Below are 18,123 nucleotides of genomic sequence, written 5' to 3'. Positions count from 1 at the left end.
TGATAGCACGTTGTACATAATGTTTGCGCTGGCTTGTGTCATCTTGTCTGAAGCGTCTTGTCTGTCATGCAAAAAAAAATAATAATAAAGGTGATAAAGCTGAAAAAAAAAAGACCTCTTCACAGACGTAATACACCAATCTGAGCAACTTATTCATCAAAGATAGCGATGCTGTATAAGCATGTTCTCACACGCTTCAGAAGTACGAGGTGTCTGTTTGCTGGCTGATCTTAGTGATTCATTGCTAATGCCACCAGTGCGTTCTCACTCCACCCTGCTCCTATACAGGCTGCATGGCTGGCAGCTCTCAACCCCCACAATCGTACATACTTCTAGCTGTCATCCAACTTGGAGCTGCTAAAACATAACGTGAGAAACAAAAATTAAGGATTCGATGGAGGTGAAATGCAAAAACGCCCGTGTGCTTGTCATATAATGCACGTTAAAGAATCCCAGGTGGTCAAAATTAATCCGGAGCCCTCCGCTACGGCATGCCTCATAATCGGTTTTGGAACGTAAAACCCCAGAAAGAAGAAAAATTATGGATTACTGGCTAAAGAAATAGCACAGTAAAGCTGTTCCTATTCAAGTGAGGTGTACGCAAGGTAAATTTTATATTATAATCACTGATAATTATGTTTGAAAGCAAAAAAATTGGGGACTCTGATGCAGGTTGTGTTGCTGAATGATATTGACAATGCCACCGCCAGGCTGCTGCACGGAAACGGCTGCAAAACTCCCATTAACAGCTTTGCTGTAGATTATGCACTGAAATCTCGGAGGCAACAGGCAATCGACAAGTGCATACAGGATGGTGTCACAATACTGCGCTGCAACAAACGCTGAAGCTTCAACAAGGGGCACAGTGCATACCTACCAACTCTCAAATTTTTCACTAAGGTTTGTGAATTTGGGCTCTTATACAGCTGCAGTAACGTTACGTGAAATTTAATGAAATATTAATTGCAAAAATGTGCGAAAGGCGTTAAAAGATGCGGCTGCATGAGAATGCCAAAAATGCATGCGCTGTGCATTCGCCGCTCAGTTTCCGTTGAAGCGATAGACCGCGCGAACCTTCGCCCGCTGCGGCGGCACCGCTTGCTGCCAGCGTTTTGATAGTCGTTGTCTGCAGTCATTCAGTGTGATCTATTCATGTTTGCTTGTGCGCGCTGACACCACGATTGTTAATTCAGTTTTTAGTAAGTGAATGTGTCCAAGTTTATGCATCCGATAAAACTACTATCCCTACTCCGAATAGCTCTCTACTAATTTGCTATCGCAATCGATGCTTCGCCTTTCGGGCGAAACTGCGACATTTTTTAGTACTGCAAACAAGGGCCGAACACAGTAGCGGTCCTCAATTTCTAACCATACTCTTGGAAGTCTTATGATAGTGAAAGAACACTAGAGGGCTTCTGCCTTCGAGTGGGCTTATACAAAAATGTCCCTGGAGGAGGCAAAATGGGCAACAGCAAAGTTGCTGAAAAAGTCGCAGTTTCGCCCGAAAGGCGAAGCATCGATTGCGATAGCAAATTAGTGGACAGCTATACGAAGTAAGGATAGTAGCTTTATCGGCCGTATAAAGTTGTAATGATAGGCACACAAACTAAATTAACAAGCATGGTTTCACGCGCGCACAAGCAAATGCATGAACGCATCTCACTCGATGACAGCTTCGTGCCGGCGCTCGCATTTAGCCGCCAAAACAGGGAGGGCGGACTCTGCTCGATCCTGCCGCAGATGGCTTTCAAGATACAGCCGCGCGGGACGAGAGCTCGCGGGGAGAACGCGCGCCCCCTCCACCTCCCTACCCTCCCTCCAGAGCTTTGTGCTCGACCTGCACGCTTCCTTCCCGCTTCCCGCCCTTGCGTGCGTGAGCCGCGATTGCCGGCTCAGCGTCGCATGCTTTCGCTCGCACATACAGTACGGCGCGCGGCGACGATTTTATCGCCCTTGGACTTTATATGGAACCTCACGGCGACGACGACGGCAGAAATCCGCTTGCAGTGTAAAAGTCGGTGAGTGAGTGAAATAACTTTATTTGGGTCCAGAGAAGACGCAGGGGAGACCCCGTGTCACCCGGCTAGACCCACGTAGGGACTGCCAAGCCGCGCTTGACGGCCCAAGTCGGTGATCTAAAAATGTGTTGCTTGTTAGTTTGTTCAATAATTAGCAGCAGTGAAGGACACGGTCACATTGAGCCCATTATTAATGCAAAGAATTTCTTGCTTCGTACCATAAATTTTGTGGTGGGTAACCACCACAAAATTCATGGTACGAGAGTTACTCGAACCTATATGTTCGTGTAACTCTGTTCGGGCCTCTTCAACAATATCGAACCTCAGACTCCCACTACAATTGCCGCCCTCCAAACATTGTACGAACAATCGATCCCCCCCCTCCCCCCTCTTGCTTGCTTTTGCATATACGACACAGAAATATTTTCAATTTTATGAAAGATCAAAACTGCCAGCCAATTCTTGGCTGAGGCGAACATTTAATTTGACAATCTTTCAGGCACACTTGTCGCTCCAATTGGACTTGCAAACGAATGTATAGCAACAGTTGCTAATAAAAGCGAGAGCGTGCCAATTTTTATTGTGGCTAGCTCTTCGAGACGCATATTCCCTGGAACTTTTTTTCCGTAGTGACTATGGCGTCTGTGCGACACCGCCTTCGGGATCGGTCCAGGTCGTAGCGGAAACGCACAGCTAGGCTTGCGTCATCGTTTCACAACGTTTGTCCAGAACTTCAAACTATGCTAGCCAACTACCTTCAGAATTATATGCATAACGTCGATTCCGGCATTGCATGCAATCCATGCATAACGTCTTTATTTTTTTTCCCCCTAATTTACAGCCGTACGTGCAAGTGCCACGTTAGTTTCGTTGAAGGTGAATACTGATAGAGTTAGGCTGTATTAGTAAACTGCACTTCTTCAACAGCAAAGTGGCAGCTCTTAATATTACGATATTACCGTGAAAGGAGGCTCGGCCAGCCAGAAACGGCGCGATAACGAAGGACGGGTGTGGATTCCGCCGCTTGAAGCTCCTGAAGTTCGCGCCGTTCCCCGAATACTCGTGACTTTGACACCGTTTATTTTAATCGGGCTTTATTATCGGTAAAGTAGGACAGCAATGCGTTGCAAACCAACCAAACATTCAACTAGTTCAACCGCTAGTTTCTAGAATTTTTTTACGGTGACGTCAAGCTGTTGTATTGGCGCGAAATTCAAAAAGTGACATTGGGCCTTAATTTTAATGTATAAACGTTGAGCTTTGAAAGAACGTTTTACCAGTTTAAACTGTTTCATTTGAGATCTTTACTTAAAGCGTGCCGGGTACTTACGCGGAAAAACGATCGACGTAATGAATGACATGATAGAAACTGTGGCGCATACCCACTGCGGAGACGTCCAGCAAGAGTAAACGGCCGTGCAGTTTTCTTTATTGCCGATATCATGGATAAACGAGATGCAAGAAACGGTAGGCAGTCCAATAAGCAGTATAACCACGAGTTATCTACGTTTTACTCGCCACAGTAACGTGGGCGCATGCATGCACGTGTGCACGTTGGGAGAACTGAAGATGAAAATTTTCCTTTCTTTTCTTGAATTCTTAAAATTTTTTTATTTTTGTTTATTTTCTCCAGTTAGCTTTACCAATTCTAGTATTTAAAAAAAGGTTGCCTAATTCCATCCACATCTTGGCCAATCCCCCGCAGTGCATGGGTATGCGCCATCACATAAGGCATACCATACCATACCATACTTCGCCATCTCGGCATTTGATTGGCGCGCAGATGATGTCTTCACCGGCTTAAAAGGCGAAGCAACGCGGCCGCTCGTTCATTCGCCCTCAGCTTCGTCGACGATTTCGTGCTGCTGTATACGTATGTACAGCGGTGGGCACTGTTAGGGTGAACACGCGAGCGCGTGGCCGACGGCACTGTCAGCGCCCCGTTACGGTCATCACTGGAAACATTGCGCATGCGCATCACGCATTCCGCGAAATAATTGTTCCACCGCGCGCATGACGTCATGAATGCACTTGTTCGTCGTCTGCTAGCCGCATTTTTGTTTTCTAAGCCCATGCATCCTGCATTTTAAGATTTCTTTAAACATCTGTGCTTGAACAGAACAAGACAAAAAAACTTGTATATCTATGGGGGCGTGTCTATTCGTTCCCTTCAAAGTTGTTGTGCATGCAACGCCGTATATAAAACAACCAAACATCTTTCGCAGCCGTTCATTCTGTCGCCAGATCGTATTATGGCTAGGGTTCCCGATGATGAACGGCGCTCAATTGTCGATCTTTCCCTGAAAGGTTATTCCCAGCGGTATATTGGCGCTTTAGTTAATAGGCCCCTGAAGACTGTGATCTGGGGACCCTGATCATGAGAAAGAAATTTACAGAAGAATAAAATTGGGTTGGAGTGCATACGGCAGGCATTGCCAAATCCTGACTGGGAGCTTACCACTGTCGTTGAAAAGAAAAGTGTACAATCATTGCATTCTACCGGTGCTAACATACGGGGCAGAAACTTGGAGGTTAACAAAGAAGCTCGAGAACAAGTTAAGGACCGCACAAAGAGCAATGGAACGAAAAATCTTAGGAGTAACGTTAAGAGACAGGAAGAGAGCGGTGTGGATCAGAGAACAAACGGGGGTAGACGATATTCTAGTTGACATTAAGCGGAAGAAATGGAGCTGGGCAGGCCATGTAATGCGTAGGATGGATAACCGGTGGACCATTAGGGTTACAGAATGGATACCAAGAGAAGGGAAGCGCAGTCGAGGACGGCAGAAAGTCAGGTGGGATGATGAGGTTAGGAAATTCGCAGGCGCAAGTTGGAATACGCAAGCGCAAGACAGGGGTAATTGGAGATCGCAGGGAGAGGCCTTCGTCCTGCAGTGGACATAAATATAGGCTGATGATGAAGACTGTGAACAGGATAATTCAAGCCTACAAGTATGAAGGTCGCATTCAGGATGCACCCCGCGCGCCCCACCCTAAAGCTACCACAGACGATGAAGACGCCCTCATAGTTGCAGCTGCTGTTCGTAACCCTTTCTTGCCAGCCCCAGCAATACGCGAGGACTTGGATTTGGACGTTTCGGACACCACTGTTCGACGTCGCCTGCGTACTGCGGGCCTTCGCAGTCGCGTCGCAGCGCAGAAGCCACTACTAACGGCGGCAAACAAGGACGCACGACGGCAGTTCGCTGAGCTGCACGAAGCATGGACATCAGAAGAGTGGGGTCGCGTCATCTTTTCGGATGAGTCGACGTTTTCGACGCGACAAGACCAAAGATTGCGTGTTTGGAGACTACCAGGCACACGGTGAGGCAAACTTCCTGCTTTGAAAAGCAATTGTTTTAGTTAACGTCACAATGCCACGCAGGAACGACCCGGACAACGTGCAAGATCGAGTGTGAACGTGTGGGGTGCTGTTTCAAGATATGGTTTAGGGCCCCTGCAACGTATACGTGGACACTTATCGTCGGAACAATACTGCAACATTTTGAACAATGTGCTGTTGCCATATGCGAGCAGTTTATTCCCAGACGGTGATTACCTGTTCCAACAGGACCGGTCACCGATACACACGGCGCGGGCTGTCAAGGAGTTCCAGGCGGAGCAGCACATGCAGCTACTGGAATGGCCTCCGAAAGGAGCGGACCTGAATGTGATAGAAAACGTGTGGGGCCGTCTGAAAGCTTCTTTGGCAAGGAAGCCCCTTTATTCCGCGACTTCGGACCAGTTGTGGGCGCAAGTCAGCAACGAGTGGGAAAGGCTGAAAGCCGATCGGGAATATGTTCGATCACTTTACGACTCGTTACCGTCCAGAATAGCTGCAGTCGTTGCTGTAAGTGGTCACATGACTCGCTATTAGATTTGCTCATGTTTTTATATTTGTTCTGATGGTCTTGTTTAACTTGAATTGCAAAAGTGCAATTTTCTTGAATAAAAAGTTTAATAATTATCCCTCTTACACTCACTTTTTTCCTTCACGCGCCAATCTTCAATCCAGATGGACCTTGAAATGCAGAAGGTATCAGCTCAGCGAACAAAAAATGCGGCTAGCAGACGACGAACAAGCGTATCGATGACGTGATGCGCGCGGTGGAAAGAGTGTTTCGCAAAGCACATGCTGCGCATGTGCAATGTTTCCAACGATGGCTGTTACGCGGCGCTGATAGTGCCGTCGGCCACGCGCTCGCGTGTTCACCCTAACAGTGCTCACCGCTGTACCATGGCATCTGCACCCGAGCCGAAGAAGTATCTTCTGAAAGGCTTTAGCGACGTTCTCGACGGGCGTTTCATCCGGTTCGTAGGTCAGCTGCCAGACGGCTTGCCTGTCTGTTCGCTGTGCTCCGTAGTGCCGTTCGAGTACTATTCCCTGAGCTGTAAGCACGTCTATTGCGGCCCGTGCTTTCTCGAAAGCGTGAAGACGGTTTCCACCACCTTACGGTGCCCGATGGACGGGAGGCTGCTTCGCCTACGCAGGGCTGTGCTCATGGCCACCACCGATTTTGACGTGCTGCGCAGACTGGTAGCGTGCTGTTGCAACAAGGACTACGGATGCAGCTACACCGGCGCCCTGGAAGACATGCAGGCTCACGTCCGAGACTGCTACGTGGTGACCTGCAGTCTCTGCTCCAGAAACTTGCTGAGGTCGCACCTCGTCAGTCACCTGGAGGCCGCTCATTCGGCAACTACGAAGTCTACCTCTCGGAACGTCAAGCGACGCGAAGAGGCCGTTCTACCTTCGGCTGAAGGTTCTTCCGGAGCCTTAGTCGAGAGGGGAAACGGAGAGGCGGAGCCTGAAGGTGCCGTGACTGGCGAGAAACCGTCTTCAACGCCATCTGGGACAACGATTACTCAGCTTTCGCACGAACGCGTCCTAGAGCTAATCGAAGCTACGGCGACCAGGACCGCGTCCATGGCGGCGCGAGACGTGAAGCAGGTGAACGGGACCGCGTTGCGCGACATCTTTGCCGCTGTCGAGATGATCAACTACCGCCTGACGCAACACGAGCGTCTGACAACAGTCGCTCGTGCGGCTAGCGTCGCCTTCACCGGATCTTCGCGCGCCGAAGATGCCGCGCACGCCTCCGTCGTCGAGCGTCCGCGGAAGCAAGAGCACATCGACGAGTACGCGTGGACGGTGTCCCAATACTCCAAGCTTCGTGTCGGCATACACTACGTCGTAAGCCCGCAGTTCGTCATCACTCCTGGTTACACGGTCCAGCTTACCATCTGCATTGACGGCATCACGCTGGTCGAACTGAGCGCGTCTGTCAAGGTCCACCGCGGGGACGACAGCCAGCCGCGTGCGTGGCCGTTTCGGAGGACGTGTCTATTCACGCTCTTCGACAAATCCGGAAACGGCGCTCACGTGACGCGCCTGTTCACCCCGAAGGACCTTTTCAACAGAGCCATTACTGCTTCGCCCTCGACTGAAGGCGAGGGTTGGATAGTCTCGGGTTGGGTGACTGTTAGTAAGATGACGAGGTACACCTTCGAACGCGATTACATTGAAAATGACGGATTTACTATCGCCTTCAGTACTAAGCCCTCGCTTTAGTGAACCAGTGTTTTTAATGTTTTAGAGGCTCATCCTTTTTTTTTTACTTTTTATATCGGCTTTACGTCCTATCAGGACGCAGTGTTTTATTTTCATGACTCGGCCAATAATCTGGAGCAATAAATTTATCATTCCCCACTGCGATGTTGTAGTCATTTTTTTTTTCAAATAAGCATGTCGTAGCTGTGACGTACCATGGACGAAGGGACTAGGAGAGAGTATCACGTTTACGTCACGCAGCCAGCCTTGGCAAGTCATTCCGAGGAGCCATTCCCTTCTAGCAAAGTTAAACCTTTCCCAACTTGTGAGTTGACATTAAAAGGGAAAATGGAGCTGGGCATGCCATGTAATGCGTAGGATGGATAACCGGTGGATCATTAGAGTTACAGAATGGATACCAAGAGAAGGGAAGCGCAGTCGAGGACAGCAGAAAACTAGGTGGGGTGATGAAGTTAGTAAATTTGCAGGCGCAAGTTGGAACCAGCTAGCGCAAGACGGGGGTACTTGGAGATCGCAGGGAGACGCCTTCGTCCTGCAGTGGACATAAATACAGGCTGATGATGATTATGATCTTTTACCCCCCGAGTTATTTTTGAAAAAAAAAAAGACGTTTCCAAAATCCCAATTTTTTTGAAGTGCTTGAGTGAATCGGCCATTAAATAAGCGGCCGATAATACAATCAGAAAAATGTATTTATTTGAAGAACACCGAGAAAGTTGTCTTCACTACACTGCTTGAAGCTGGCTCGCTATACTGGTCAACGGCCTATGAAGGTCGGTGACCAGCACCGACCTAACTTCATCACCCCACCTAGTTTTCTGCCGTCCTCGACTGCGCTTCTCTTCTCTTGGTATCCATTCTGTAACTCTAATGGTCCACTGGTTATCCATCCTACGCATTACATGGCCTGCCCAGCTCCATACCGATACCATATATGGAAACAAAGCGCTGCATGAGCGGAGGTCTGTCTGCGGCGGCTACTCTGAATCGCGTCCACGCGTCACCCACGCGCTGCCTCGCGCCACACCATGCTCCGTTTGCAACGTGCCGCACGAGACAGATTGTCCGCTCCAGCCAATATATCGCGAGTGAGTATCGTAATCGTCGGTGATTTTGTTTTTTTACTACGGTGAGCTAGAATCCACTGACAGCCACTGCGGGCGATCCCTACTGAAAGGACCCCTAGACCTTGGTTAATACATCAAAACAGCAGCCAGACGTTTTAACGAGCTGCGCCACGACCTGCACTGGGTATGTACCGCTCTTAACCTCTTTTACACCAACGCGCTTTAGCGAGCTGCGCCATGAATGCACTGGATATGAACCTCTTTCATCTCAACTTGGCTTCCTGCGTATGGCGGTATGTGCCGCTGGGTATGCGGTCAGCGAGGGAACGATTCTCAGCGTTCACACGCACCGGCGCACCATGCATTTCGGAGGCCACGAGTGGGTTTCGCGGAGGCGCCGCTAGAAGGCGCAGCCGCGAAACACAGGGAAACGCAACAGAGGAGTGCCGTTGCAGTACACGCCCAATACATGACGTGTTTCGGCGGTAGCAATACGTGCTGACGCTACATTGCTTCACCGCTAATCGCATTTCCGTCAGCAGTTTCGTGAGATGGGTTATGCCGTTTTTTTTATGAGAAGCAAACTTGAACTGGTTGAAAACATACTTGAGACTATACTATACTTCGATTGCTGAGCCGGAATCATACACGCCGAAGCCAACTTTGCACGTGACACATCGAACTTGCGTCCGTGTCCTATCTCGGAAGTGAAAAAAAAAAAAAAACGCATATCGGCGTTCTTATTAAAGGGCCCCTCATCAAGCAAGGTCATTTTAAACACAAGCGCAACGTATACATCTGACGATCGTGTTGGCAAACTATTAGATCCCTCTCGAGAGAGCCCTGAGGCGAAGAAGGAAGAGAAAAAAATCCGCCTCCATTCATTTATTAATTTTCACTAATAAATGTTTTATTCTCTCTCCATTCTACCCTGTGGAAATGGATGTACAGCGAAGCTGTAGAAAACCGACACTGCAACTGCTGATCGAGGGAGTAGTCTTCAAACGTGACGTCACGCGATGACGTCATCGTCAAGTGATGCCTCTTGGAGAAGCAGGGCCGGTATTTTGTAGCGATGCCTTTCCGATGCTAATGCCTTTTCGCGCTTGGTCAGTGGTCAGAGCGACGGTCCGCTCACGTTATCAACGGGATCAGCCAGCCGTGATCGGTGGATGATAAGACTAGTATAGAATAAAGCATAACGCATCGCTACAAAATACGGGCCCAGCACACTGTGCACTTCCCGCTTCTTTGCACTGTCTCCCGGATCGGCCCATGATGACGTAACGTGATTACCAAGTCAAACGTCACGTGATGACGTGATCACGCCATAGGTTGCGTGGTGACATCATCACGTCAAACGTTATGTGAACACGCATCGTCACGTGATGACGTAATCTGATGACGTCATCAAGTCAAACGTGACGTCACGCGATGACGTCTTTGTCAAGTGATGATGTCACCTGATGACGGCCACTTAAAAGAACCAGCACCCGGTGCGCTTCCCGCTTTGTACTGTCTTCGGGATCGGCCTACAGTTTTGTGTGAGCAAAGGTCGCGCACGCGGACACGAAATATCCCGACCAACTAGAGGCTAACAGCTTCGCTGTAAAGAGGAGTACGGGGCTTGTCACGAGAACTTGACGCTAGTCCCTCGGCTCCGGTAGGGGGAAAATACGTCGGGGAAGGAAGATCGTTTGCGGACGCTACTCACGGTAAAGGAATAGAGTTGGCATTCGCGCTCGCCTTCTGGCTGTATGGTAATAGGGCATTCAATTTCTTCCTTCTCCGATATAAACCGATTTGAAAAAATTCCGGCAGGACCCATCTTACGTGAATGTCGACGTTAATGCAATTAGCATTGAAGTACACGCGTGGCGTGGGTCTGATTCCGCCTAGCACCGGAGAACAAAGATATTTTTTTGTCATTGTATTAAGAGCGGCACATACGCAGCGGCACATACCCAGTTATATCCAGGTTGGCGTCAAAGAGGTTCAATGAAGAGCGGCGCACATGCGTACGTTGGAAATACACAGTGCGTTATATGCCAAGGTGGTTCACTGAACAGCGGCACATAAAAAATCCCGGATAACCTCGATCTTCTGTAGCATTTTTTTTTTTTTGCGCTGACTGTGACATTTAAAACAAAGCATGACCCAAGCATTTCGTTCTACTATACGCGCATGTGCGTTATAATTTCCTGCCTTTTACGTCACGCTTTTTCACCCAAAAATCACAGTCATCATAATCAGTTCAGTATGAAAAAAATGCACTGATTACACTATCTACACGCATGCGCATTCTATGTTTGGAGCCGCAAGCTGACCGCGTACGTGGTTGTCAAGCATTTGCATGCACTTTGTTCGTTAGCGCCTACCAAAAGTTTCGATCATCTGGGACGAAACGCGCAAGGATGCCGGTACCTGTCTTGGTGTCAAAACAGCGTCAAAGAGCTTCTAGGAGCACTTGCGGTCATGTACATGTACGTAGACAAAATAGCGACGTTCTTTGCTTCTACTTGCATGTGCCATACCCGAGGCGCATTTACAGCCAAATTGAGGCCGAGTTTCTTGGTTTCTTCGTGCTGAGTCAAATCGAATGCTTAAAGTGCCGTGACATTTTGCAATTGCAGCACGTTATTATCTTTCGAAGGCGTAACTGCGATCCTGTAGAACCCGTAAGCGCTCGTGTGGTCAGTGCGACAGCGGCGCGCGTAATGCAGGCGACGCATCTGCGTGCGAGATCGCGCGTGACAAGCCGTGCCAACCAACGTTACCATAATATGAATTAAAACCGCTGGTACCAACAACCCAACCCAGCAAGTTTCGACTCAATTCTATCAGTTGCAACTGCAGATCAGTGGTCGCAACAGTTTGGGCAGTCTTTTTGAGAAGCATCGGACGGCGCGTCGTACCGTTGGTCACCCTGCTGTGAAGCGAAAAAGAAGTCGCATTTCGATAAATGCAGCCGCGGACTGTTTGTCCCGTCAGGCAACGCTGCGCCAGAACAGTTGAGTTTGGTTCTCGCTTTAGTACGCGCCGAGTTGAAACAGAGTTGTTTTGAGCAGCTAATTTCGTGTCACGTCGTTGATCAAGCAAGTAAAAAGCTGTACCACCTGAGAAACTCGATATTCAGCGAATCGGACGCAAATTCTAATAGCTGCGTTAGGCGTTAGTCATCGCAAAACGCCTGTGACAGTGATCGCTTTTACTCTCTGCAGAGCTGGCCGGCGCATAATTGCATTTTTTTCACTCTTTGCACTTTTTAGGACTGTCCTAAACGCGACTGGAGATTTTAATCGATTTTAGTGTTCATATTCGGACGTACTTCATGCAGGTAAATAAGTTTATCTTTTCGCGTCGCTCGCCTAGGTGCTGAGAAAGGTCGCTCCGTCATGTACAGCTGACTAGCTCTGTGCCTGCTTTACTTGCGGAACAGGTAACTAAAAGTGATTTTCCTTCTGCTGTCGTACTTTATTTATCGAAAAGTACGTTGAAATGATTCTCACATTGTTTGATTTTAGGTTGCATCACGAACTGCGCTGCAGTGCTAAGCATTTTATCATTTGGCTTATTGGGGCCACATTATTATGCGTGCCTATGTACTCGTTCTACCGCTAAATTGTCCGTGTGTTACGCGCAAATACTGTCATAAAAATGTCTGTTAACCATATGAGAGGCTGTTCTGCTGGGTTTCTGACTGTATTAATGTGTTAAGAGGCTCGTACTTTGCGTGCGCGCTTCTTAGGTGTAAAATATACAAAGAAAAGTGGCCATCTTTGGCATATTCTGTACACTGCTTTCTTAACCGTTTATTTTTGTTTATGAGATATAAGGTATTACTGCGGCTGGTGGCTTGATTTATGCTTACCTACTTGCTGACGACTTTGTTGCTGCGTCCATCCGCTAGCAGCTGGACGCGGTGGTTTATACCGCTGTGGGACACGACGAATTATGTGAAATGCCGATTAGTCGCTTGATGGTTAGCGGTTTTTAACTACAGATGGAACTGGCGCCGTTGAGGCGCAGCCTTTGAAGGGACTCTTACTTAAAATAATTGGGGACTGTTGTTTCCGTTGACTCGTATACACAGGCATATCTAGCGACCTTTCAGGGGCTTAAATCTTTAAAGGTACGGGTGAAGAGCGAGAAGCGTTATAACAGCAGTAAATAATTTGCAGAAATCGCTGGCAATATGCACTTCACTAGCCACAGTTGTATCAGGCAGGTTAGTCAATGTTGTGGTGTCTTGATACGGTATATGTAGCAAATTATCGCTATTAGGCTATAAATTAGTAGCGACTGCCGCATTGAAGTAGCTAGGTAATGCGGCCCACTGTTTTCAGTCAGAAATATTCTTCTTGCCTCTTTCTTTTGTGTTGGCACAACAAGTCTTAAATTTCTGCTTAAAAAAAAAAAAAAAAAAAAAAAAAAAGCTGGTTTGTGGTGTTCTAGTGTGTTGGATGACTAGATTTGTAAATTGTCAGTGCACATTGCAGGAATTCCTAAATAGGTTTTGAGTTTGATGCTCAGCATGCACAGCATTGTCGTGGTAGCTATCTGGGCAAATAATGGAGAGGACAGAAAAATCTTGGAAGGTCCTGTTTCCTTTCCAAGATGAAGTGTAGCATGTTTTTTTTTTTTGTTTTTTTATGGTTAGACACATTTTTTTCTTTTAGCCGAAGCACCCTGCAATGCTAAGTTAAACACCCTCGTGTCCCTAATTCGGGACAAGAAGTTGAAAATATTGCAGCCAAATGTGAGTACCTATTTTGCGTCATGGAGGAGAAAATCTGTGACGTCAGTTGCGCAACTAGTCGGCAACGCCTTGGTTATCGCGTAGCGTGTCGCGTAATCGGTAGCGACGGCGATCCACTTATTCCCTCTAGTCGTCGTCGGAAAAGGGCCAAGCAGGTCAAGGCCTACGCGATAGAAAGGTTCAGAGGGAACTTCAATTGGATGGAGTCGGCCGACAGGTAGCAGGGGAGGTTTTTTCCGGCGCTGACACAATTCGCAAGTTGCGACATAACGACGCACGGAGCGGTAGAGTCCCGGCCAGAAGAACCGGCGCCGTATGCGGTCGTATGTGCGCAAAACTCCAAGGTGTCTCGCCGTTGGTGCATCGTGAAGTTGTTCGAGAACGGCGGATCGTAGATGACGAGGAAGGACAAGGAGAAACTCAGGGCCCTCAGGGTTGATATTGCAGCGGTAGAGGATGCCGTTGTGCAGCACGAACATGCGACACAGGCCGTCGGTGCTGCCAGATTGCACTCCGGCGATGATGGCCTGCAAGGACTCGTCGCGATGTTGTTCAGCGCGCATGTCACACATGTCAGTGAAAGCCAACACGCAGGTCTCCGAATCATGTGCAACAGGATCGGGAGGATCCACGGGATGACGAGAGAGGCAGTCAGCGTCCTTGTGCAGATGTCCAGACTTGTAGATGACAATAAAAGAAAATTCCTGGAGCCGCAAAGCCCAGCGACCAAGCCGTCCTGTCGGGTCCCGGAGGGAAGACAGCCAGCAGAGGGGCATGGTGGTCTGTAATGACCGAAAACGTGCGGCCGTACAAATATGGCCGGAACTTGGTGACAGCCCACACTAAAGCCAAGCACTCACGCTCGGTAATGGAGTAATTCCTCTCAGAAGGTGACAGCAGGCGGCTGGCGTAAGCTATCACGCACTCGGTACCATTCTGCTGCTGGGCGAGAACAGCACCGATGCCGTGGCTGCTGGCGTCAGTGTGGACTTCGGTCGGTGCAGATGGATCAAAGTGGTCAAGTATGGGAGGGGTGGTCAGAAAGCCCATGAGAGCGGCGAACGCGTGAGCCTGCTCCCCATGAGAAAGGCGTGTTCTTCTTTAGAAGATCTGTCAAAGGGCGAGCAACGTCGGCGAAGTTTTTGACGAAGCGTCGAAAGTAAGAACACAGGCCGACAAAGCAGCGCACGTCAGAAGCAGAACGAGGCACAGGGAAACTGCGAACGGCACGAACTTCATCCGGATCTGGTTGTACACCGGTTGCGTTAACGATATGTCCCAACACGGTAATCTGACGGCGCCCGAATTGACATTTCGTGGAGTTCAGCTGAAGGCCGGCTTTCCGGAAGACCGCAAGAATTGCAGCGAGTCGCGTAAGGTGGCTGCTGAACGTGGGAGAAAAAACAATAACGTCGTCAAGATAGCAAAGACAGGTGGTCCATTTGTAGCCTCGCAGAAGAGAGTCCATCATTCGTTCAAATGTCGCAGGAGCATTGCATAGACCAAAGGGCATTACTTTGAACTGATATAAACCATCAGGTGTTATGAAGGCAGTTTTCTCGCGGTCCATTTCATCAACAGAAATCTGCCAGTAGCCGGATCGAAGATCAATGGACGAGAAGCATGTAGCTCCGTGCAAGCAGTCCAAGGCGTCATCGATGCGTGGTAATGGGTAGACGTCCTTGGGCGCGTGATCTTGTTTAGATGGCGATAGTCGACGCAAAAACGCCAGGTACCATCCTTTTTCTTCACAAGGACGACTGGCGAAGCCCAAGGACTGGCTGATGGTTCGATGACCCATTTTTAGAGCATTTTGTCAACTTCTGATTGGATTACTCTATGTTCAGCATGTGATACACGATAGGGACGCCGACGGATAGGATTCATGTCTCTAGTGTTGATACGGTGGTGAACAACAGATGTATGGCCGAAAGGGTGGTCGCCGAAACTTGTAACTTGAAGCTTAGCACTACCTTTTTCTTTGGCTTATACCCTTGTCTTAGACATGCTTAGACCCTTGTAATTAAAATTATGTTTGCCAACCATTATGCTAAATGTGGCCGTGTACAGAATTATCATCGAAGCTCGGAGGTGGCGGATTCTAACACCTTGTGGTGGTATATTTCGCACCCACTACCAGTGAAACCATGATTACGTGCAGCTGTATTACGCGTCTCTGTGGAGAGCGTAATTACCCGCACGGCGAACTAGCCCTGGACGTCATCTGTACAGAATTATATGTTAACATCATGGCGCTGGCAATATATCTGCTAATTTTGTATCTTGTGCTTCATCTAAACTGGCTTCTGGAGAACTTGCAGGGTTTGTGTTGAAACTATACGGCAGTTTCACGGGTGTAAGCCTTGGTTTTGTGAGTGCTCCAAATCGGTGCTTGCAAGTCAATTGCCAAATTTCCAAAGGTTGTAAGCCTGTAAGGCTTACAACCTATGGAAATTTGGCATTGTGGCTTTGTGTTATTTGGCTTTGTGTTAGGGATTTACACTTTCATGGTAATGATGCTTAGATGGGTTAAAAGGAATCTTATTTTGCTTAACTGCTATCATTTGGTGGGGACAAGCAACGGGGGTGATTGTAACGAATGTTGTCAACCACGATGGCTTGGTGGCTATGGCTCATCGAGCACAAGGTTGTAGTTCCGATGTCTAGCCACCCGCCGCAGCTGGAAATTCCAGTGGAGGTGGAATACAGAAGGGCTTTGGGTGCACATTGACCCCAGATGTCCAAAATTTATTCAGAGTCCCCCCCCTACTGTGGTGTTTCAGAGCTCATGAATTGCTCTGGGATGTTGAATATCAACTAAATTTTCTTTTAACAGTTGTCACAAATCCACCTTCACCTTGTTGATGCCTGCAGGAATCAGCTTGTCAATTGGGGCTCCTGTGCATTTGATTTCATTAATTTGCCACTGTGCTATCAACCACTAGCGACTCTTGGTAAGGCAGTTGCCCTGACCAAGCCATGCTGTTGTATGGCACAAGATTTTTGTTACCTGGAAAGTATTTCTTTTTTTTTCTGAGGAACCCGTATTGATCTTTCTTGCAGTTTTGTGCAATGTTCATGCGTATGCTGACTTCCTCTTTTGTGGATCTGTCTGTCTCCATGTTGTGGATTTCTACAGAACCTTGTTTGGTATGAATGGTATACTGTAATTGTTTCCACTCCTGTGGTGAACTGCAAGATGTGTAATATGTCCTCAATGCAGGTCAGTAGACGTTGAGATGTCTGATGTGGACGTTTCTGGTGACTCTGACGAAGACGGCAGCCAATGGGAAACAGATGTGTCAATCGCGGGCAGTGACGACACAGTGAGCAACCTGTCGGGAAGTGTCAGCGACCCATCGGATGAAGACCGGGATCTCTTCATCGACTTTGACGAAGGCACAACAAACAGTTCCACTGGCATCCATGTTCAAGTGGATGTTGGCAACATGAGTGATCTCGTAAGTGCAGGATATACAAGTAATTTTCAACAAACGTTTTGCTAATTTTATCTTGCGACTAGGCCATATTTTGAGAGTAAGCATGTTGACACTATACCTCTTATCTTTGTTATCCAAAACTATGCCGGTGGGCTTACTATAGGACGTACTGTAAAAATTTTGAACCAGGCAGTTTTTTTTCTTTAGAATGCCAGTTAATTTGCCCATTTAGTATGTAGCTTGCAAAATGACTGTCGCCAACTAAAAAGAAAAATGCTGACACTGTAAAGGAACTATATGCGAGGATGTATCAGGAAAAGCCCTATCCCTTATATTCCACCTGTGCTTTTACATATTTTCAGCTGCATTTTAATCTTAATTTTGGAAGTATTCATGTTGCTTCATTGTGCAGGCTTATTTGCCACAGCACACAGAAAGACAGTGCAGTCGAAGGCTAAAGCACACATAAGAGCTGCTTGTGCTTCTTTTAACAGCACAGAAGCTTGCTCGCAATTTTTTTTGTGACCCACCACAGTGCCTCATTGCTGCGGCATGAAATAACGGATTGTTCAACCCTCAGCTGCAGTGGTGACGTTTTGATGGATCTGGAATGCACAAGCATCCTTGTACTGATAATTCAATGCACATTAGAATGCCATTAGCATTTGAAAATGATCCTGGATTCTACACTGTGGCATGCCTGATAGCCCAGCATTAGCTTTGGCGCTTTGTGACGTTAACACAGCCCTCTAACACTATTGAAATATGGCAAATCAACATGCTTAGTCACTAGATAATTCTTTCATGAATGTCTGAGCCTAATAATGGATTGCAGCAGTGCACCTCTGGTTGCACTCAAAAGACTGAGTTCTTTTGTTCGACTTCCAGAAATGTTGGCCACTTTTTGTGTGTATTCCTGTGCACTTGCAAACATGTTAGCCATTGCCTATATTCCTTGAGACTTAGCACATAAGCAGTACCTCTGACAGAAGCAAAAGTGGAAGAAACCCTAACCAGTTGCATCTGACCTGCCTGCCGATAGAACCTTGTCGCACTGCTCTGCACACGTCCCATGCCGCACTCCACCACACCTCATGCACTTCTTCCTCTTTGGAGTCGGTCATGCTGTGGTCACTCGTAGACACAATTTCTGGCAAAATTGTCCCTACTCGTCACAATGCGTAATGTGCAAGATATGGGTTTGGCTTTCATCGTTGGCGAATTGTTTTTTATTGTAATAGCAATTGTACGAATGATCTAGACAATT

The 18,123-nt window shown here is 47.9% G+C and overlaps 1 protein-coding gene and 1 long non-coding RNA gene across 4 annotated transcripts in view; one reads left to right on the top strand and one right to left on the bottom strand.

The window, feature by feature from the left end:
- Positions 1–2,867: 2,867 nt before the first annotated feature.
- LOC125941651 (uncharacterized) lies at positions 2,868–3,893 on the bottom strand. The gene is made up of 2 exons (XR_007464541.1): positions 3,766–3,893; positions 2,868–3,599 (listed from the first exon to the last, which is right to left on the bottom strand). It is a non-coding gene; the product is annotated as an uncharacterized LOC125941651 (long non-coding RNA).
- A 7,160-nt stretch (positions 3,894–11,053) lies between these two features.
- LOC119433692 (E3 ubiquitin-protein ligase RFWD3) overlaps positions 11,054–18,123 on the top strand; it is a 41,963-nt gene continuing 34,893 nt past the window's right edge. The window contains exons 1-3 of one of the 3 annotated variants that reach the window (XM_049659441.1): positions 11,649–12,096; positions 13,337–13,416; positions 16,640–16,877. In XM_049659441.1, the coding sequence (XP_049515398.1) occupies positions 13,415–13,416; positions 16,640–16,877 (240 nt within the window). In that variant the 5' untranslated portion in view covers positions 11,649–12,096; positions 13,337–13,414. Of the gene's footprint in view, positions 11,135–11,648; positions 12,097–13,336; positions 13,417–16,639; positions 16,878–18,123 lie in introns of those variants that run through there. The other 2 variants (XM_049659442.1, XM_037700946.2) reach the window with 2 other exon arrangements.

Source organism: Dermacentor silvarum, chromosome 11 (genome assembly GCF_013339745.2).
Source record: "Dermacentor silvarum isolate Dsil-2018 chromosome 11, BIME_Dsil_1.4, whole genome shotgun sequence".
Taxonomy (NCBI): domain Eukaryota; kingdom Metazoa; phylum Arthropoda; class Arachnida; order Ixodida; family Ixodidae; genus Dermacentor; species Dermacentor silvarum.
This window is presented reverse-complemented; position numbering and strand designations above follow the sequence as displayed.